This window comes from Chaetodon trifascialis, chromosome 7 (assembly GCF_039877785.1).
Source record: "Chaetodon trifascialis isolate fChaTrf1 chromosome 7, fChaTrf1.hap1, whole genome shotgun sequence".
Lineage (NCBI taxonomy): Eukaryota > Metazoa > Chordata > Actinopteri > Chaetodontiformes > Chaetodontidae > Chaetodon > Chaetodon trifascialis.
Window position 1 is genome coordinate 3,762,093 of NC_092062.1, and position 21,685 is coordinate 3,783,777.

Below are 21,685 nucleotides of genomic sequence, written 5' to 3' on the forward strand. Positions count from 1 at the left end.
GTGAAAAAAATCAACTTTTCCATGATATTCTTATTTTATGACCAGCACCTGTACAGTCCATTTACCATTTAATTTCAATGCATGCCTTTAGTAGGAACCAATGGGATTGAAGGCACAAACAGCGTAGGGAAGTCAGAAAGTGTTGAGACAGGGGCTGAAAACATTAGTCACACTCAGATGATGTGTATATGTATTTACATCTATATGTTGTGTTCATCCAGGCAAGTATAATATGCATATTAAATAAACCAGAAGCATCGTTCAAAATAATAGGACACACCTTTCAAGTAACCATTGCTTTCATGCTTCAAGTTTATTAGACTGGCATTCATTGAGACAGAATGTCGCTCAAAAACTTGGACTAAAGGAGGTATAAACACTGTAAGATCAATTTTACGATCTCTCTGTGAATGCATATGAGCAAGAGCAGCCCTTTGCATGAGGTCATCCTATTGAATTGTCTGATAGTTGTAATTCAGGAGGTACTTCACCAGAATTTTTCTTCTCACTGCGTTTGTAACAGGATTATGACAATCTGCTACTGAGCCCTGTAATCAAATGTTGCACCTCCACACACACAACGTGTAATGTGCCACCCTCCCTATTCATCTCTCTATTTATATTACATCCTTACATTCTGCCTGCTGGAGATAGCCCTGGGATTTTCCCTGCTAAGTATGCCTCCACATGGGTTACCCTCAGGGATGTATTGCTGCATAAACACATCAGAATGCAGTTTACACTGCTTTGTGTTTACAACATTTTATAAAAATGTTCCTGACCTACATTATGATACACATGAAGGTAGGATCATATTTTTGCTCCACCTTTTGATCTGCTACTACATTACTGGTTATATTTGGAGACAGCATCACCAGGGAAGATTATCAGTCATTACCATGGAAAATCAAACAAGATGTTTGAAATCCATAAACTCATTAAATATGGTGTAACGTCATCCAGGGTTGAATAAGAAGACAGCTGAAAAAATGAAACTCTCAAATATCTTGTAAGGATTTGGAAACTAAATCCAACTAAAGACAGACATCCAGACTGTCAAGCACTGACTGCTATACCCTTACCTTGCGCTGCAACAGCTGTATCTACGTGCTTCCTTCTCGTAATGTAAAACACCACGAACATTTTACACAGTGTTTGGTAGAACAGGCTCATTGGTAACACTTTATTTTATGGGTCTTTAATTTGGAATAGTTTCCTCACAATTACACATACTTATTATAAGTTAAATAGAGAGAGTGGTCAATTGCTACATGTCCATGGAATTGCTAGTGTTACCTTAACAGTCTTTTACTCAGTTCTCACTAATAAAGAATTAAACTACTAAGTTACCCAGTTCTTTGCAACTTTAACAAAGGTAACCTCACTCACAAACTCCCCAAATACAGACAGTTTATTAAATGCCCGACCAGATAGGAGAATATTCTGGATCACTGTTACACCACAGTCAGGGATGCTTATCACGCTGTCCCCTGCGCTGCACTGGGCCACTCTGACCACGTCATGGTCCACCTGATTCCTGTGTACAGGCAGAAACTAAAGCTCTGTAAACCCGTAGTGAAGACATAAAGGAAGTGGACCAGTGAGGCTGTGGAGGATCTCCAGGCGTGTTTGGACTCAAATGATTGGGATGTATTCAGGACTGCTACCAAAAGTCTGGATAAGTACATGGAGGCTGTGACGTCCTACATCAGCTTCTGTGAGGACCGCTGTGTTCCATCACGCACCAGGGTGAGTTACAACAATGACAAACCCTGGTTCACAGCCAAACTCAGACAGCTAAGGTTGGCAAAGGAAGAGGCCTTTGGGAGTGGGGACAAAGACAGATTCAAAGAGGCGAAGTACAAGTTTAGCAAGGCAGTGGAAGAGGCTCAACGACTGTACTCTGAGAAGCTCCAACACCAGTTCTCAGCTAATGACTCTGTGTCTGTCTGGAAAGGGCTCACGCCGATCACCAACTACAAGCCCTACGCCCCCCACTCCATCAACGACCGACGCCTAGCCAACGACCTGGACGAGTTCTACTGCCGCTTTGAAAGACAAAGGGACAGTCCAGCACCCATCCCCCACAAGCTCCCTGTATACGAACATCTGCACCTCCAGTCACCAGTCTGTCACGCTCCTGAAGTTTGCGGATGACACCACCCTCATTGGACTCATCTCTGATGACGACGAGTCAGCCTACAGGTGGGAGGTTGACCATCTGGTGACCTGGTGCAACAGAACAACCTAGAGCTCAACGCTCTAAAGACAGTGGAGATGGTTGTGGACTTCAGGAAAAACTCAGCCTCACATGCCCCCATCACCCTCTGTGACTCCACTATTGACACTGTGGAGTCTTTCCGCTTCCTGGGAACTGCAATCTCCCATCTCTCCAGGACCTGTATGCCTCCAGGACCCTGAGGCGTGCAGGAAAGATTGTGGTTGATCCCTCCCACCCCAGACATAAACTCTTTGAGACACTCCCCTCTGGCAGGAGGCTGCGGTCCATCAGGACAAAAACCTCACGCCACAAGAACAGTTTTTTTCCCGTCTGCTGTCAGCCTTGTCAACAAGGCCCGGAACCCCACTGACACTCTTCACACTCCACCTGTGACTCTACTTGTCACATTGACATTGCCATAACCCTATGCGTTACATTAACGCTCTGCTTGGACTTCCTTTTGAAAAAACAGACTGTGCTTCTGTAAAAAAAAAAAAAAAAAAAAACAAACACAGATTTGTGTAGATATATTTATATTGTTATATTTTTTACTTATTGTTATATTTTCTACTATTGTTAAATTTTTAACTTACTGTTATATTTTTTACTTTTCTAATAACTTCTTTTTAATAGATGTGTCATGCACCAACCTCACCAAAGCAAATTCCTTGTATGTATAAAATCGTACTTGTACATCATAACACATACATGATTTGTAAACTCTTGATACAGTTGTACAAATACATCACCTCTCAATGCATTGACACAACTAAACAGCATTTGAACTTGGTTACTTGAAATGACAGTTGTGAAGGACGGAAAGGGAATACAAGTCAAAGAAAGTAGCTTTGTTCTGTCGTTGCCTGCCACAGCACCTCTCATTGCAACATTGAAAGCTGCAACTAACATTCTGTCATGTGAAGAATTGATTGCTGATTTCACAAGGTATGTTACCAAACATTGACTAGCGGGAAGTTTTTTTGAATGCATATGTTACATGAATAAGAAAGTAGTGTTTTGCCACAGCAAAACATGGTGTGTTATAATTGTATACATACCCATTGGGGTGCCAACCCCGTAGGCTTTAGAATCAATGAGGCCTCCAATTTGGGTGAGGTTGCAGTTGCGCTGCGTGACAAACTCGATGGTGGTGGACTCCATGAGGAATGCGTAGTCTGAGGTGAGCACACGGTGAATGCCTTCCTCAATGTTCTTCACCATCACTGAGTGCCTCCGGCTGCTCATGAACTCCCACATCTTATCATATGTGGAGATCTTGGTTTTCTTTAAAGAGACACAGATTGGTATCATGAGTAAGAAAATAAATCATTTTATCATTGTTTTTTTAGACACAAAACAATTCAAAATTAAGTTATGAACAATCCAAAATTAAATTATGTCACAAATTCATAGTAAAAGCTATACTGTGCTGTGATGGATGTACAGTTGGATGTTGGAGGTTGGAGACGAATGTTCTGATGAAATAAAAGAAACAAGCACTCATATCACTTATTTAAATAGTGTCAATGTACACAGGTCTGTACACAGAGACCTGCAGATCCATTTGCATTCAATTATTATTTTCCAAATTTCAGTAGGAAAACATGCCATCTGCATCAGCACAACTTTTCCTGCAGCTCCAGCAGCACCCTCTGCTTTCTGTCTGACTCAGTCATTATTGCTTGTGAGGAGAATGTAGGCTGAAGCAGGCAAGCATGCCAAAGAACAGCAGTAGTGTGATTTTGTGTGACCTCACATCTCTGCTGTCTGTGCTGCTGCTATCGTCTATAGTTGAGAGAAGCAGCGGTGTTGTCAGTGGCAGTGTGCCTTGCTTTCTACACCTGTAATCATGTAGAAAAATCTGAGAGTGCATTACTCTCCAGGGGAGCAGATTTGAAGGTATTTTTGAAGCCATTTGAAACCTAATTAAGTCACATCTTCAAGGTCCTGCCCACCATTATTGTGTGTAATGACTTTTTGTGGCTGGTCGATATTTTAGATCAACTGGGTGATTTGCAGAGTGCCTATCAGAATCTTTTGGAGTCACCCTTGACAAATCAGGTGATTGAGCATGCAAGCTTCAGACTGCTGATAAGGCAAGAGCATTGGCTGTGAATACATGGGAGTCAGATAACCACCTACACTCCAAGTCAGGCAGAAAGCCAAGGTGTGCTTCCCAGAGCCTCCACAAAGGGATCCAGAGCTGATTACACTTCAACCATACAAGATATTGAGGAAGACGCAACTGTTTTTTTTTTTTTGTTTTTTTTTTTTTTTCAGATGTGGAGGATCTGGAGGTTATAAAAGCTGTCAATATTAAATAGCAAACAAGTCCAAAATAATCCAACCATACGATTGCAGAACATGTCATGTCCTTTGTTCTTAACAAATTGAATCTGAGTATTCCAGTTCCTTCAATAGCAAGAAAACATACCAGGTCCAGAATGCTCTCCATAGTCTGATCCTCTAATGTCATCATGTGCCTGATAAAGTTTTCATCTGCCCCCTTTGCTGAATAATCCTGTCCTCATTTTTCATACAGCAGCAAAAACTGCTGGTTAAACCCTTCATCACACTGGAGCAGCTGTTGGTTAGCAAGGTATTATGATTTCCCTCTGTGTTTACATATGAGCTTCAGATTTTAGCCATGCATTTTGTTCTGAATGTCCTTAAATCACAATTACTGCGAGGTCAACAACCTCATGATGTGTGTTAAGCAGCAGTGACTGATGCGGAGTTATGGGAAGAAAAGAGTCATCGAAAAACTAGTATCAGTTTTTGTTACATCAACACAGTGAGTGAGTAATCCCCTCCATTACTGCTTGGGTTAGTCTTTGCACTGTGTATTAACAGGTTTGTGTCACATAATTGCTTAAACTAAGAAACATTTGAAATTTTAGATACTTCAGGGTTTTTGTTTGTTTGTTTTTGTTTATTTGTTTTTTGGGTCAGTTTTTGAAACAACCCACAAACTCAAAATGTTGTTATTTTGGGGGGAGCTCAGTGGTCTTTCGAGGTGTCTTTTTGAGAGGTAAGCCTCATAGCAGTGCTAGGTGAAGAACCAGGGGATCACCAAAATCTGCAGGATTCATTCAATGGGGACCATGAATGTCAGTAAAAATATTAATGACAACCCATTTTACGCTTGTTAAGACATTTGAGTCTGGAGAGTGACTGACCAACCTAGTCATCCCCTGGACACACAGCTAGCAACACTATAAAAAAAGTCAATGCTGACTTCCAGCGTGATATGGTACTTGCTATTACATGACATGTTATTATAGTATTCAGCCACCACTAACCACCATCTTTCCTTACCCTTAACCAAGTGTTATAGCTGTCTAAACCTAACAAAATGAGAGGCACAAGGAGCAACCCTAGTTTCAAAGTAATGTGTTTTATTCAGTCAACCATCTACCTTGAGCTCTTCAGCACAACTTCTGCAGTTTAACCAAAATGTAAGATAACTAGTAGAGTAAAAAGGCAGACAGACAAGGTTGACAGCAGACATGGTTGTCCCCATTGATTATTTCTTTCTTTTTACATTATTTAACTCCACACTGCTATTTAACGCAAAATGTGCCTTTAGAATATTTAAAAGTACAGCCACTCTTCATCCCTAGCACAAGCAAACTAGTTCAAATGCAGTTTTCAGCCAACAGCTACATTTTAGCGTGACTGTTTGTCTTTTGGGTTGCATCCTGTGTTTACCAACAGTTGACATTGGTTTCTTAACCATGACTACAACCTTTCAACAACCTTAACCAAGAAGATCTGGTTGCCCAAGCACCGTCTTCATCTCAGCCTTGATACACTGTGGTAACTCCTGCTTAAAAAAGAACTGAAAGACCATGAAAGCACTGACTGATGTGCTAACTCCATTGTCATCATCATTATTTGTGGTTGCTGAGGTATTAAGATTAATATTACAGTTATGTTGTTAATGTTGTAACAATTGAAGCAGGAGCAGACTGAACACACTATTTAAATTAAGACAGTTATCGCATTATCAATGGTAATGCGAGCATTTACTAAAGTACCTTGAAAAAGGTAATGAGATTGGTTATCTTAGAAAAAAAGAACTCACTACATAGTTAGTGACCACAAATCTTTAAATTAATCTGAACACAGCTATTCTAATCAGCAAAGTTCTTTACAAAACAGCCCGTTTTGTTCGGTAGGAAGACTTCTTACTGCTCTGTTACTGTTGATTGACATGATATCTCTTCATGATTCACACTCGACTATCCTCTGTCATAGATTATTATTTAAGCAGTTTTTGTAAACAAAATAAAATGCTATTGGAAATCATTGACTGACTGATGATTATTTGGCCTGTTTATTGCTGTGATAGTTTCTTCAGGTTGCTTTGAAAATGCACAGGTCGAACAAAGCGTTATTGTCAGAGATAATCTACTGAATAATGCCTTTGTGTCGTAGCTATTGAGCAAAGAATACAGTCTAATAAGCATTCAGAGCACAATGTCTCGACAAAGCATTCTGCACAGTTTCTATTTCATGCAAAAAAAAAAGAAAACATATTTAAATTCCTAACACAAACCTCAACTTCCCATTCAAAGAAACCCCCTGCAGGCCTTGTTAAACAGCTATACCATCCTTCTACAGAAAGTTCAATTTCTTCTCTGAAAACAAGACATTAATTGTTCTATTTGCTTCACTTGTCTGAGCTGTGCAAGTAAAGGAGGAGAGAGGGTTTGGGTCAGCAAGCTCTGAAACATCACGTAACAGCTTAAAGTAGCCTTGGAGCCTATTTTCTGTCCAACAGTGCAGAGTCAACAAGACAACAAAACAAACTACAGCTGCTCTCCAGGGCCTTGGGGAACAGGACACAGAAGTGCTCAGTAATCATCCCAGTTCTGTAAAATCAAATATCCGACTTAAAGAGGGCAGAGCCATTTAACACAATGACGTGCAAGACTATATTTGATTTTCATCAAGTAAAGTGTAGACTAATGCATGGTCTTGTGAGATTCACTGTTTACCAAACACCATTGACCATTACCACAGTTCTTTAATGGGTTAGTTAGTAAATAAGTTACAGTGATAATCAATTTATTATACTGATGATGTTGGGGAGGAAGGGGGTTGCATAATTGTGTTCCAGCATTAAGAACACTATGTAAACAGGCCTAAAGAAGGTGTACAGCGTATGTAAGACCAGTCTGGCAATAAGCGCAATTTTGGATTTTTATAAATGGTAAATGATGCTTGTGTTTTTAAAAGAGAAAAATAGAACACACACACACACACACACACACACACACACACACACACACACACACACACACACACACTATACTTAATATAATCCAGTTAATGATATTGATTATGGTCAATTAATTCTGGTGTCAATTTATTGCATTATAAACTGCCTTGCCAGAAAGAGAGGTAACCCTGCTTTTAATTTCACACCTCTGCACACCTGGTCAATCCACAATTCCATCAATCCTGTGATCAGAGAGGAGGTTCATCTCAGAGAGTGAGACCACACCATTTGTCTCACCTGTCCATATTTGCAACCATGCTTTTCATTGTATTTGTTAACTCAGTATGATGTGCAATCTGTCCTCTGGCAACTCTTACTGTCCCAGGTGTTATGGCTGTGGTTCCTGGCTATGTACGTTGTTTTTTTCTGTTTCCCCTTTTCCCTTATGTGCGTCCATGGCTGGAGCGTGGCAGGGGCGGAGCTGATCTCCTCCGCGGTGAGCGGCGAGTCAACACACCTGTCTCTAATCTCCCTCATTAGGGTCCGCATTCTTAAGCTTGCTTCTCCCATACTCTGGTGCCAGATGATCCTTTGTTCTTGCCTTTGTGTCTCGCCAGATCAGATCTCTCGGCCTCTGCCATGTGTCCTGCAGCCCGGGCGTCCGCACGCAGTGCTCCCGTTCTTCTCGTGAGTTTTTGTTTCTGCCTGTGAGCATTTTCCCTGTTGGAGTTTTTGGTTACTTATGTGTGTTCTCCAGCACTTGTCGTTTTGGTTTGCCTGAGAGCTATTTCCCCGAAGAGGAGTTTTGTGTTCATCCTGCGCTGACTGGCTCACTCCTGTTTCAGCACTTCTCAAGGAGACAAGTGACTCTTCCCGGTGTCTGTTGAGTTTCCCTCCAGCACCTGTTGTTCTCTGTGGCCTGAGTGCTCTCCCGTTTAACGGTGTTTTTTGTTCTCCTTACCAGAAGCTGTCGAGGGATCTCCAGCTGAGACTGCCACCTTTGTTCGGACTTCCGCCATCGGGCTGATTATCATTTTGCCTTTTTGGTTTTCAAATAAACTGTTATCCCTGCTCTCCGCATCTGAGTCCTGTGTTTCAGCACCGGTTGTAACAGAATCATCTGGCCACAATGGACTCCGGATGAAACAGATTCTCTCCAGCCAGGGGGTCCTGATTGGACAATACGAAGTGAAGCTGCGCCAACTATCGGATCATCTCCAGCAGCTGACCACCAGCGTCACTCAGTTGGGAGGACAGCTTTCTGACATCCGGGACCGGCTCACCTCTCCGGCTTCGCCGGCCGACCCTCAGCATCCACCACCAGTCGCCGACTTGCCTGCCAGTCCCGCTCCTCAAGCTAGAGAACCCTAGAGGCGTTGAGTCGGTTACTCAACTTACGGCAGGGCAGTCAGCCAGTCTCAGTGTATGCGGTAAACTTTCGTATTTTGGCAGCTGAAAGTGGCTGGGGAGACCTGGCTCTTCAAATGATTTTTTACAAAGGACTAGCCGAAGAAATAAAGGATGAGCTAGCCGTTCGAGATGAGTGTTCTTCATTAAATAACCTCATTGATTTAGCCATTGCTTTAGATAACAGGATGAGGGAGAGGCGCAGGGAGGGAGCCGATTGACGGAGACCGCGTCCCAACGCTTTCCAGTGGAGCGGACCAGCGGAGCCTGCACCGCCACCTTCGTCCTCTCCTCCTCCTGATGCACGACCCAGTTCTTCCGAGGAGCCCATGCAGCTGGGCCGAGCCTGCCTCACACCAGCTGAGTATCAGCAACGCATTCGGGACCAGCTGTGCGCACAGTGTCCGACGGTGCCAAAAGGCCGGGCTCATCAGCTGGCAGGGGGGTGCTGGTGAGCCGAATTTCCTCCTCCTCTTCTTCGAGCCTGCTGGTACAAGGAATGGTACACGGTACTGAGCAGACAATCCCTCTAGAGGTGCTGGTGGACGCCGGCACGGATGATAATTTTATTGACTATGACTTTGTTAAGACTCATAACCTCCCCCTGAATCGGCTCGCCACTCCAAAGGAAGTGGTAGCCGTAGATGGGAAACTCATAGAGTTGGTTACTCACAAAACAGAGCCTGTTAGATTAATCCTTGCAAGCAATCATCACGAATTCATTGATTTGTATGTCATATCCTCACCTATGTCCTCTGTCATTTTGGGGATTCCCTGGCTGCAGACGCACAATCCCCTTATAGACTGGTCTTCCTCCACTATAAGAAACTGGAGCAGTCATTGCCATGCTCACTGTTTGAGATCCGCTGTTTCTGCGAAGGCTTCCGGCGACAGTAATCCACCCGAGACGGTGGATATGAGCAACGTACCCTGTGAGTACCATGACCTCGGGGAGGTTTTTAGCAAAAGACATGCCGGTGCACTTCCTCCCCACCGACCCTATGACTGTGCTATCGAGCTACTTCCAGGTGTGCCTCTACCCACAAAAAGACTGTATAACTTAACCAGACCAGAACGGTTAATCCGCCCTTCATCATCGCCGTTAGGGGTGGGATTTTTCTTTGTTGAGAAAAAAGATAAGACTCTCTGCCCCTGCATTGATTACAACGGGTTAAATGAAATAACTGTTAAAAATAAGTATCTGCTCCCTCTTCTCGACTCTGCTTTCAGTCCCCTTCATGATGCTTGTGTGTTTTCCAAACTAGAACTCAGGAATGCTTACCACTTGGTTAGAATCCGTGAAGGGGACGAGTGGAAGACTGCTTTTAACACGCATTTGGGACACTTTGAATATTTAGTAATGCCTTTTGGGCTGACCAATGCCCCCGCCGTCTTTCAAGCCATGGTCAATGATGTTCTGAGGGGTTTACTAAAACACACTGGATGAGCATGTGGACCATGTCCAAGACGCTTTACAGAGACTTCTAAAGAATTGCCTGTTTGTGAAGCCTGAAAAATGTGAATTTCATGTCACGTCTGTAGAATTCTTGGGCTGTGTCATAGAAAAGGGACAGCTTAGAGCGGATCCTGCCAAGATTGAGGCAGTGAAAGATTGGCCGGTGCCGGCTACCCGCAAACAGTTACAAAGGTTTCTGGGGTTTGCAAACTTTTATCGAAGGTTTATTAGGAACTACAGCCGTATAGCTGCCCCTCTCTCCCAGCTTACCTCCTCTAAAATTCCCTATCGGTGGTCACCTGATGCTCAAACTTCTTTTGAAAGACTGAAGGCTATGTTCACTAATGCACCTGTCCTAATCCACTCAGATCCGGCCCAACAATTTGTGGTTGAGGTGGATGCTTCGGACTCAGGGGTCGGGGCCGTCATCTCCCAGCGCCTGCCTGAGGACAATAAAATCCATCCCTGTGCCTTTTTCTCATGCCGGCTCACACCGGCAGAGCGCAATTACGACGTGGGGAACCGGGAGCTGCTGGCTGTGGTTTTGGCTCTGCAGGAGTGGCGGCATTGGCTGGAGGGGACAGTGCAGCCCTTCATCGTCTGGACCGATCACAAGAATCTCTCCTACCTGCGCTCAGCTCCCAGACTGAACTCCCATCAAGCCCGGTGGTCCCTGTTCTTAGGATGGTTTAACTTCACTCTTACCTACCGTCCTGGTTCCAAGAATCAAAAACCTGATGCTCTTTCCCGACTGTTTGCCCCGGCGGAAAAGGAAACTGAGACCATCCTCCCCCCATCATGCGTCGTAGGCGCAGTCCAATGGAAAGTGGAGTGGGAGGTTCGCGCCGCACTCAGAGACCACCCAGCCCCGGACGGCTGCCCTCCAGGACGGCTTTACGTCCCTCCGCCTGCGAGATCCTCGGTGCTCCAGTGGGGGCACTCCTCCAAAATAGCCTGTCACCCGGGCTCCCACCGAACTCTTTCCCTAATCAGACAGCGTTTCTGGTGGCCTTCTATGGCTGCGGACACCCGGGGCTTCGTCACCGCATGCACAGTTTGTGCACGGAATAAGCCCTCCCACCGCGCCCCTGCTAGTCTCCTGCATCCGCTGCCCATCCCGCCCCGCCCCTGGTTGCACATCGCAGTGGACTTCGTCTCGGGTCTCCCACCTTCTGATGGTAACACTGTTATTTTGACTGTGGTGGACCGGTTCTCCAAGGCAGTGCACTTTGTTCCCCTCCCTAAGCTGCCTTCAGCCTTTGAGACCGCGTCTTTGTTGATCTCACATGTTTTTCGTCTCCACGGCATCCCACAGGACATCGTTTCCGACCGGGATCCCCAGTTCACTTCCAAGGTCTGGACGGCTTTTTGCTAGGCGCTGGGTGCCTCTGCCAGCCTCTCTTTGGGTTACCACCCCCAGTCTAACGGCCAGACAGAGCGTGCCAACCAGTCCTTGGAAGCCTCCTTGAGGTGCATTGCCTCCCGTCTTCCAGCCTCCTCGTCAGCGCATCTTCCGTGGGTTGAGTATGCGCACAACTCCCTCATTAGCTCCGCTACGGGGCTGTCTCCGTTTATGGTGATGTCGGGGTTCCAGCCTCCCTTATTCCCCAGCCAGGAGGTGGAAGTGACTGTTCCCTCTGTCCAAGCGCCATTCCAGTGGGCTCGACGCGTCTGGCAGGAGGCTCGGGCCGCGCTGCTTCGGACGGCTGAGCGCAACCGCGATTTGGCAGACCACCGTCGCACGCCGGCTCTGGAGTATCAGGTGGGTCAGCGGGTCTGGCTGTCATCCAAGGATCTCCCCCAGCAGACGGACTCTCGGAAGATAGCTCCCAGGTATATTGGTCCATATACTGTGTAGAAAATAATTGATGCCAGCTGCGTCCGTCTGCTGACTTTTCTCGCCTGAAACTTCCCACAGCTCTTCGGATTCATCCAGTGTTCCACGTCTCTCTCCTCAAGCCGGTGGTCGACAGCCCTCTGCATCCCCTTGCCGCTCCGCTGCCTCCCCCCCGCCTCATCGATGGTCACCCGGCATTCACTGTCAGCCGCATCCTGGATGTCCGCAGGTGGGGCAGGGGTTACAGATACCTTGTTGACTGGGAAGGGTACGGCCCCGAAGAGCGCTCGTGGGTTTCCCGCTCCCTGATCCTAGATCCGCAGCTCTTGCGTGACTTTTATGCTGCATTTCCAGGTAAGCCTGGTGGGACGCCAGGTGGCCTTGGGTTATGGCTGTGGTTCCTGTGTTTCAGCACCAGGTGTAACACCAGGTTTGTTTGTGTTTGTAATTATATTTTGTTACAGTTATATCAATGTTGTCTGGTTGCATGAAGACAGACAGGTCTTTTCTTTTTATATATATATCAGTTTTTAGTTACACATTTAATGTGCTAGTAATATTTAACCAAACTTATTTGGTTCTAACTTAGCCATAGGCAACATAATTTCCAGGAATGAAACAGGGTGGCCACCTAATACTTCCTGCTTTCATGGTCTGGCATTATCAATGATGTCACACGCTGTACAAAGTGTGAGTGGATTGTCTTTAATTTAATATGTTTTGTTGATTAACATTTGTTTCATTTGTGATGGTTATAGAGCTGGTAAGTTAAACTTAAGATACAATGCACTGAAACCTGTTACTTCATGCTTCAAAGCCACACAGAGGTTCAGGGAGTATCACATTTTAATTAGCGCCTCTTAAGTGATACATGTGCATTTTTGTAGTAAGTAATAATAAAAGTAATAATAGTAATTAGTAATAGTAATTAAACCCTCAGAGTCATTGACAGAAGTACTAAAAACTGTGGTAAACACCCAGTATCTGTTTTTCTGTATATATTGTATATATGTATATATTTTCCCAGTTTCTTAAGAAGAGGACGTGGACTGCAGTATGTGTGTTTGTGTGTGCAATCATGTCTGTTCAACTGTGTTTACTTCTACTGTAGACGTGACTATCTCTTGATTTATGTCTTTCTGAGCAGATTTTATTTTAATAAAACTGAGTAAGAACAAATAATGTGGTTTAGCTTGTGTGCATACAGTATTGAGCATGCTTGTGTGTGGGTCTGTGTGTGTCAGTGAAGCCTTGAAATGCGATCAACAACACACACTCTGTTGGTCCTTATCAAGACTCTGCGTTTGCTGCTTGCCAAAGTAGTTTCCGAATTTTTCAAAGGGCCTTAATCAAAAGAATCCTGAGAGCAATGGGAAATGGTGCAGACGTTTTGTCAGCACAAACAACAACTGTGCTGTGAAGAATTCTCTCATGCTAGATTTTATACCTACTGTTTATGACACTGTTGACACTAAATGCAAGTGGCTATAAAAGGAAATCCAATTCTGCACTCATAGTTACATTTGTGGCTTTTTCAGCATGGTAGATACTATATATCACTACTGTGTTGCAGAAAAGAAATCACATTGCTTTTTTGATGGAATGATGAGACCTTTATGATCCATGCAGCGAAATTTAGAGAAAGACATCAAATATGAACAAGATTATAAAGCAAGTGGGAATGCCTAATGTCAATAACATGTTATGTAAAAATGTACTAAAAGTACAAGCAAATATGATTAGAATTTCTTTTGAGGGTGAGCACAAATAATAATAATAATAATAATAATAATAATAATAATAATAACAATAAACATCAGAACCAATTCAGACAAAGAATACTTAAATTAAAATATTGACCTGATCTGTTGTTGTTTACCCCAAAACAGTAGTTAAGTACTGACAGCCATGATGATCTTTATTGAGCACACTGTCAGTGCATTCTAAGGATAAGGCCAACAAGGCCTCCAGTCAGAACAATAAAATAGGTTCTCAGAAAGGGCACCAATGGAAATTTTCTGATATGATGTCCCTTTCAGTATACACGAAAACACACATGACCATTACAAAAATTATTCAAATTTTTTACTGAGCTGCACCGTTGAACAAGTAACTTTCAAAATGTAATACATTATATATTACATATTAAAAGTTACTTAACAATATTACTGTCTGTGTAATGTGCTACTTATTACACTGGTTTTGCAATATAACACAATAAGTAAATAAGTAAGTTAACTTCTAAACCACTCTAAACCAGCTCTGTGCAGACGATCGTAACCACGACCTGAAGTCTTTATTTAGGCAGGGAGTCTATTTTCTAACAATACTGACTAAATTTATCTACATTTTGCAAGTTGGTGGAACAGAGTGCTGCTATCGGGACAATAGCAGCAGAGTCAATCACACACACACACACACACACACACACACACACACACACACACACACACACACACACACACACTCACTCACAAATGTGTTAAGTCACTGCACTATGTGTTCAGAACATTGTGGTTTATGTTGATAATTGTCATTTTTGTGCTAGGTCAGAGGTGGCTGTTATCCAGCTGTATTTGCTGACTGTGTTTCTAAAATATTCTTCCCTGTGTTGATTATTGAAAAGTTGACGTCACTGATAGCTGCTGAGCACTTAAATTTGGGTGATAACGCATTCATTTGGAGTCGTGTTTGTGTCCACCAGGTAAATGTAAGTAATATTCACTCTCCTTTGAGCTTTCCATCAGCTCCTGTGAAAATCATCTGGCTCTTTAGCTGTTAAATGTTCCATTATATTCACTAGCTTGTCTCTAATTGTATCTGTCTGTTGTTTGGTACTGGGCAGATGATGAAGGAGAGCAGTTTTGTTAAAAAGCTAATGAGAGCGCTGAGCCTGAACCAGCACAGTGAAGCCATACTGTAAGCTGAAAGACATTGAACGCTCCATATGCTGAGGAAAACTAAAGAGTTGGTGTTGATTTGGTCTATCACTGCAAGAGACTCTTTTCACGCAGTCTAGACAACTGCAACTACTTGTTTAACTTGTTTAGCATAATCACAAAATTCAATTTGAAATTATTCAATGTCCACAAGTTTTAAACTCACTAAAAAAAATGTCATGGGCATTCGTAGAGGAGAGTGTCACAGTTCCAGAGATTTAGTTTTTTGTTTTTCTTGTTCCTTATTTCCATTTGGGATAATAAGGATATAAGTTTTTAAAATGCTGCCAAGGTGTCAAGCACTTACCCTTGGGCTCCACCTGAGCCTTGTTTTCCCACACCTAACATTGTGAGCATGAATGTACTGACAAAAAATAGTACAAGTTGTAATACTGAAGAAAATGACCAAGTTTTTCTGATTATGAAGCACAATCTCAAGAAATAAGGACCTGTTTTATGGTATCTATTTAGAACTTCATGGCCAAAATATCAACCTGTAGATTTTGACAATATTTTGACTATTTCCTATGTTTAGAAATGTTGAGGATGCTATTAAAATATCCAATAGAGTCTAAGTCTATAAGCTTTATCTGCTTGATTAAATGACCATGCTGGAGACGTTCCCCACAATTGTCTTATGGCTAATACAAAACAATTTAGGCTTGTGTAGCCTGGAGGCATGGAGCTCAGTGCCACAGCTACATAAAGGGCTAGTGTCCCTGCCACAGACTCTGACAGCCATCACCCCATGATACACACAAGGTGAAATAAAAGCAGTGCCTTTAATAAAATCTGATTTTATTACCTAACAAGCAAGACACAGCAGTGGTGTGTTCGCTTATTAAATTATTCAGTGTTTTTGTAGTGACAGTCCATAGGGAATGTCCCTGCTTGGAAAAAAAGTGACACACTTTAATGCTTCAGAGACTATCCGTGCAGATATTTACATAATTAGCCACCATTAGACTTGTATTTTAGCAGAAGTCAATAATTATCTAAACAGTAGGTATTTTGAATTTTTTTCCTGGGTTTGAATAGTAATGTGAGTGCACATCATCTGTGACAATGCTGCCCTGAATCAATATGATGATGAGTCTAATCAAAACACTCATTCACAGCAGTGTGACACTTAAGACAGGATGTGTGGACAGAATATCTTTACTCAGTGGAGGACAAAATAATACTAAAAAAAACAAAGAGCAAAGATGATTCAGAATGAAATGATGAAATGATTTTCCGGTTATGTTGTTGTTACTTTTGTTAATCACTCTCTCTCTCTCTCTCTCTCTCTCTCTCTCTCATTGCCTGCAGTGGAGGTGTGGCCTGGCTGTGCTGCCTCTCATCTCCGTACCTGAGGCTGATCTCCACTTATTGCCAGTGCTCTTAAGCAGCGTGGCAGCATGAGCACGCTGCCAGATTGTCTGTGCTTCTTGCCACGACTTTCCAGCCGTTTTCCCTTGTTCTCTTGCTATTTCATAGATTGACTTAGATCCTTGTTGCCTAGTTCTTTCTCTTACTGTTAGCATTGTATTCTGGTTCTGGTTTTGTCATTTCTTGTTATTCTCCTAGTCTTTAGTTATTGCTCCTACCCGCTCGCTACGGAGTAGTGAATTTTGTGTTCTTAGGGCTGACTTTGTGTTATTGTTATCTCGAGGATTTTGGTAGCGACAGTCTGAGTTTAGTTGCCCTTTAGTTTATGATTATTGTTTCCTACCCGCTCGCCACGATGTAGTGAGTTTTGTTTTCTTGGGCTGATTTTGTGTCCTTGTATATGTTTTCTTGTTTTTGTAATAAATTGTTCAGATCTTTATCTTGAACGGCTCCTGGTCTCCTGCTGTGTGTCCACACCTGTGGTCCAGCAACCGCCCTGATTCTTCAGAATCATAACAGAGGCAAGCCAAGTATCGCATGTTTAAAGCTGCTGTTCTGCAGATCAGATATGTGTTCATTTATTTCTGTATTTAGCTTTATTCAGCTACATTTTATTTTAGTTTTCTTAGGTTGATCCTGATTGGCTGGTGCATGTGAGGACAAAACAGCATCAGCATCTAAATTTGTTTTCATACACAACAACAGCTGCATGTTTTGTTATCTGTTCTCTATTCTCTATTCCGCTTAGGATAGGTATATACATATATATACACAGACACACATATATATATCAAAGGTCTTTGGAAGAAGGTCTCCTATGCTGTAGCCTAGAGATTATAAAGCCCTTTGAGGCAAAATGTGATTTGTAATACTGGGCTATGTAAATAAAATTGACGTGACTTTCAAATGTGTTTGATATTTGCACAGATCTGCATGGTCATCTCAAATGTTTGAGATTTGAGGGACACCTACAGGGGAAAGCAGAGGAAATGTGACCAACTACACAGAAAATAAAGAGATGAGGAGAAGTCACAGGTATGAGAATGAGAGGGAAAGAAAGACTGAGAGAACAGAGAAAGAAGGAGAGTTAACTAGTTGATGTGTCTGTAACAGAAGCCGTTGGAACGAAAGACAAAGCCTGTGTAAGGGACAGAGAGAGAGTTATGTAACGTTGTCTCTGCTGACAAGTCAGTATTAACAATGACACTTTCACTGTCGGAGGGTTAATGCCTGATAACAGAATTTTGAACCAGAGAATTCCTGGGACCTTGCAAATTTAGGAGGTCGTAGATACACACCCCAATACAAACGACAAAAAACTCTGAGGCTATGGACAATATTCTGTAAAACAGAAAAGGGAAATCAAAATTACTCATGAGGAAATGAATGACTAATATTTTTCACTTGAGGATGTAGCATTTTGTTGGCAGGTGTCAAAGGTATAAGCAGGACTTGAGACATGTGGATTGTACTATGATATAAAGCCAAATATTAAATCCACAGCCGGAACCACTCCCCAGGATGTGTCCTAATCAAAGCAAACGAGAAAATGTAGATATCACACTCATCAAAGAAATGGTAGATATCAGTATTATATCAGTAATATGTCATATCAGTACTGTCAAAGCCAAATGTGGGACACTGAAAAAGTCAATGTTAAAAGGCATAAATCAACTTAGTTCATGTAATGAACACTTCTCAGGTCAGTAACACCCAAGGCTCAATGTGTAATTCTACTCTCAATTTTGTTACTTTTAATGATGTTATTGCTGTTTCTTAGAGGTGTGAATCTTACATGTGGAATGAATCAAACAACATCAAACAAGCAATAGACTATAATAGTTTAGATGCATTTATTAGAAAGACATTAAGTAGCCTTAATTATCATATCTGTCAAGCAGATAAAGGAGAATTAAATGCACAGCTAAACATTCATGAACCTGTTGTGATTTGAATTAAAATGTTAAACCATTACAATGTATTCATTTTCACTAAATAGGGAACACATTCAACCATAACAGGCATATTTGAAGGCGATGCATTAAACCTTGAGGCAACACATAAAACCTAAACCTGCGTAAAACCATTACTTACCACACACTGGATTATTAATAGTGACTGAATAATGTGTAATGTGTAGGCATAAAAACAACCACCTGCAGAAATAAGCACATTGCATTTCTGGAAATAAGCAGGCATTGCATGTCAAGGCAACACACTCTCACTCCAAACTCATCACATACAGACTCTTGGGCAGGACCCCTTGGTGTAACTTTTTAAGGCAGTTGATTCCCTTTTAGAGTTATTTTTCAATGTCAAGTTAGTGGTCAATTTAGCAATGAGAAATATGTAATGTCGGGATAGACTTACAAAATAAAGCTTGCGACAAAACTGTTAATAAACACATGGTGAAGGTTGAGAAGTGGTCACACTGTGGTTTGGTTTACGCAACAAAACTAGTTGGTTAGGTTTAAGAAAAGATGGTTTGGCTTAAAATAAATACATTAGTTATGTGCATTCAAGTCACATACACATACTTCACTCACAAAAGAAATCAACCTTCATTCTTAGGTTTCACATGGGACACGCACCTCAATCTCCTGGTTGAAAGTTCTATGTTTGACCCTTCCAATCATAACAACCTCCTCCTTAGGTGGACTTTTCTCTCTCTTTAGACTTAAACATGTTGGGACAACGGACTGTCTATAGGAGTCTATTGGACTAACCTAGATGTTGAAAAATGATACTAAAAGTTTACTCAGTGCCTTAAAAGGTAATGCCAGGAAGTCTTGTCCAAGTGTCCAAATGTGGCGAGGTGAGAGTGAAAACTGTTTGGTCCAAAAGCCATCATTGTCTATAACTCCATTTTCCTTTGCACAGCTTTCATGGAACCACTGGAAATACATGGTACATAAAAGCCATGCCTCCGTGGACTTGGGGTCCTTTCTGTCCTGCATGGTGGCATATTGCACAAGCTTGTCTTGAATACTTCCCATCTCCTTAGTCCTTGTTCTTTCCTTTCTTCTCTTTGAGGAAAGAAAAATGGTCATCGCTGGTCACATAATAGAGGTGAGTGAGGTTTGGCAATCTGGTGGCTGGTCTTCGGGGTTCTTTTACTGGAAGTTTAATCAGGGATTGAAAAAAGATTTCTGGCTGTGTCACCACTTCAACCTCCTCTACCAGAGGTGTTGGAGTTACAATGGTGGATGTAAGCAGATGGGGTTGAGAGTGCTGATTTCTGACTGAACAGCATCATGCAGAGGGTGGCATGGGGACTACTCCAAAAAAATCACTCATTCTGGCATGGCGGAAGTCATCATCATCACCATTATTAAGTGGCAGACGTTGCGAGGTTGCTGGTGCAGGATTAACTCCACTGAAGTCTCTTGCAAGAATCTCTTAGTTGTTTGAGATACCATTGAAATTTTCTTATCTGTCGTGAATTATTAGAAAATACTTATACGCATATTTGTCATGAATAGTACATCTCTCATGTTTTGTATTCTTTTTTTATAGTCACCCCATGACAGGCACACATTTTTTCTATTCATTTCATTATTTCTTAGTTGTAGTTTGCTTGTTAATTAATTAATTGATTAATTGTTTTATTTATTAATTTTCTGTCTCTCCACCACAATAATATTATTAAGATAGAAAGCAAACCATTGACAGTGCTCTGCCCTGTCCCTGTCAGCTGGAGCTATTATTATTATAATTCTATTATTACTAACATTATTATTAATATTGGTGGTAGCAGTATAGATAACAGCATTGGAAGCAGCAAATATTAGAAGTAGCATTAGCGTACATTTTTCAACTTCATAAGTACCATATATGTATATGTGTGTGTGTGTGTGTGTGTGTGTGTGTGTATATATATATATATATATATATATATATATATAGGATGAGGAGAGCCATAAAAGAGAAAAAAAAAAATATATATATATATATATATATATATATATATATATATATATATATATATATATATATATATATATATATATATATATATATATTTTTTTTTTTTTTTATTTTATTTTATTTTTTTATTTATTTATTTATTTTTTTTTTTTCTCTTTTATGGCTCTCCTCATCCTATCCTGAATCCTGTATCTCTCTTTGTGTGCTCTAGTGGCCTTATTTCTGTCATTTGCCATTGCACTTGAAATACATTCCATGGAATTTATCAATAATGTGTATAAATCAAAGTGTAGGATTTTATTAAATTGCTGTGAATGTTAGACTATCTGTGTTTTTGAAATACATTACTAGCTTGTAAACTGAGATATTTATCCCTAACATTATGCTTCCCTTTTAAAAGGCAGTGGTGCTCCTTTCATGCACACATACATAAAACCAGAAAACAAGACCAAAATGATGTCAGCATTTTTGCAGCCATCCAAATTATTAAATATAATTCTCATTTAATCTTAATTATTTAAAATAATGCATTAGAAGATGACCCTCTAAATATCTTTTATTGCATAATCCATTCCCCTCTTCCCCTCATACAAATATACAGTACTGTGCAAAAGTTTTAGGCAGGTGTGAAAAAATGCTGTGAACTAAGAATGCTGTCAAAAGTATGTTAATAGTTTATTTCCATCAATTACCAAACACAGTGAATGAACAGAAGAGAAATTTAAATCAAATCAATATTTGGTGTGACCACCCTTTGCCTCAAAACTGCATCAATTCTTCTAGGTACACTTGCACACAGTTTTTTCGGCTGGTAAATTGTTCCAAACATCTTGGAGAACTAACCACAGAACTTCTGTGGATGTAGGCTTCCTCAAATCCTTCTGTCTCTTCATGTAATCCCAGACAGACTTGATGGTGTTGAGATCAGGGCTCTGTGGGGGCCATACGATTACTTCCAGGACTGCTTGCTCTTCTTTACGCTGAAGATAGTTCTTAATGACATTGGCTGTATGCTTGGGGTCGTTGTCCTGTTGCAGAATGAATTTGGGGCCAATCATATGCCTCCCTGATGTTATTGCATTATGGATAAGTATCTGCCTGTATTTGTTAGCATTGAGGACACCATTAATTCTGACCAAATCTCCAACTCCATTTGCAGAAATGCAGCCCCAAACTTGCAAATAACCTCCACCATGCTTCACTGTTGCTTGCAGACATTCATTATTGTACCGCTCTCCAGCCCCTCAGCAAACAAACCATTTTTATTTTTCTGCACGCCAGCTCTTATGTTTTCGTGCAT

At 41.6% G+C, this 21,685-nt stretch overlaps 1 protein-coding gene across 3 annotated transcripts in view; it reads right to left on the bottom strand.

The window, feature by feature from the left end:
- grik2 (glutamate receptor, ionotropic, kainate 2) overlaps nucleotides 1–21,685 on the bottom strand; it is a 325,805-nt gene that overhangs the window by 38,297 nt on the left and 265,823 nt on the right. For all 3 annotated transcript variants that reach the window (XM_070967098.1, XM_070967096.1, XM_070967097.1), the window contains exon 15: nucleotides 3,280–3,505. In XM_070967098.1, coding sequence (XP_070823199.1) covers nucleotides 3,280–3,505 — 226 coding nt within the window. The remainder of the gene's footprint in view (nucleotides 1–3,279; nucleotides 3,506–21,685) is intronic.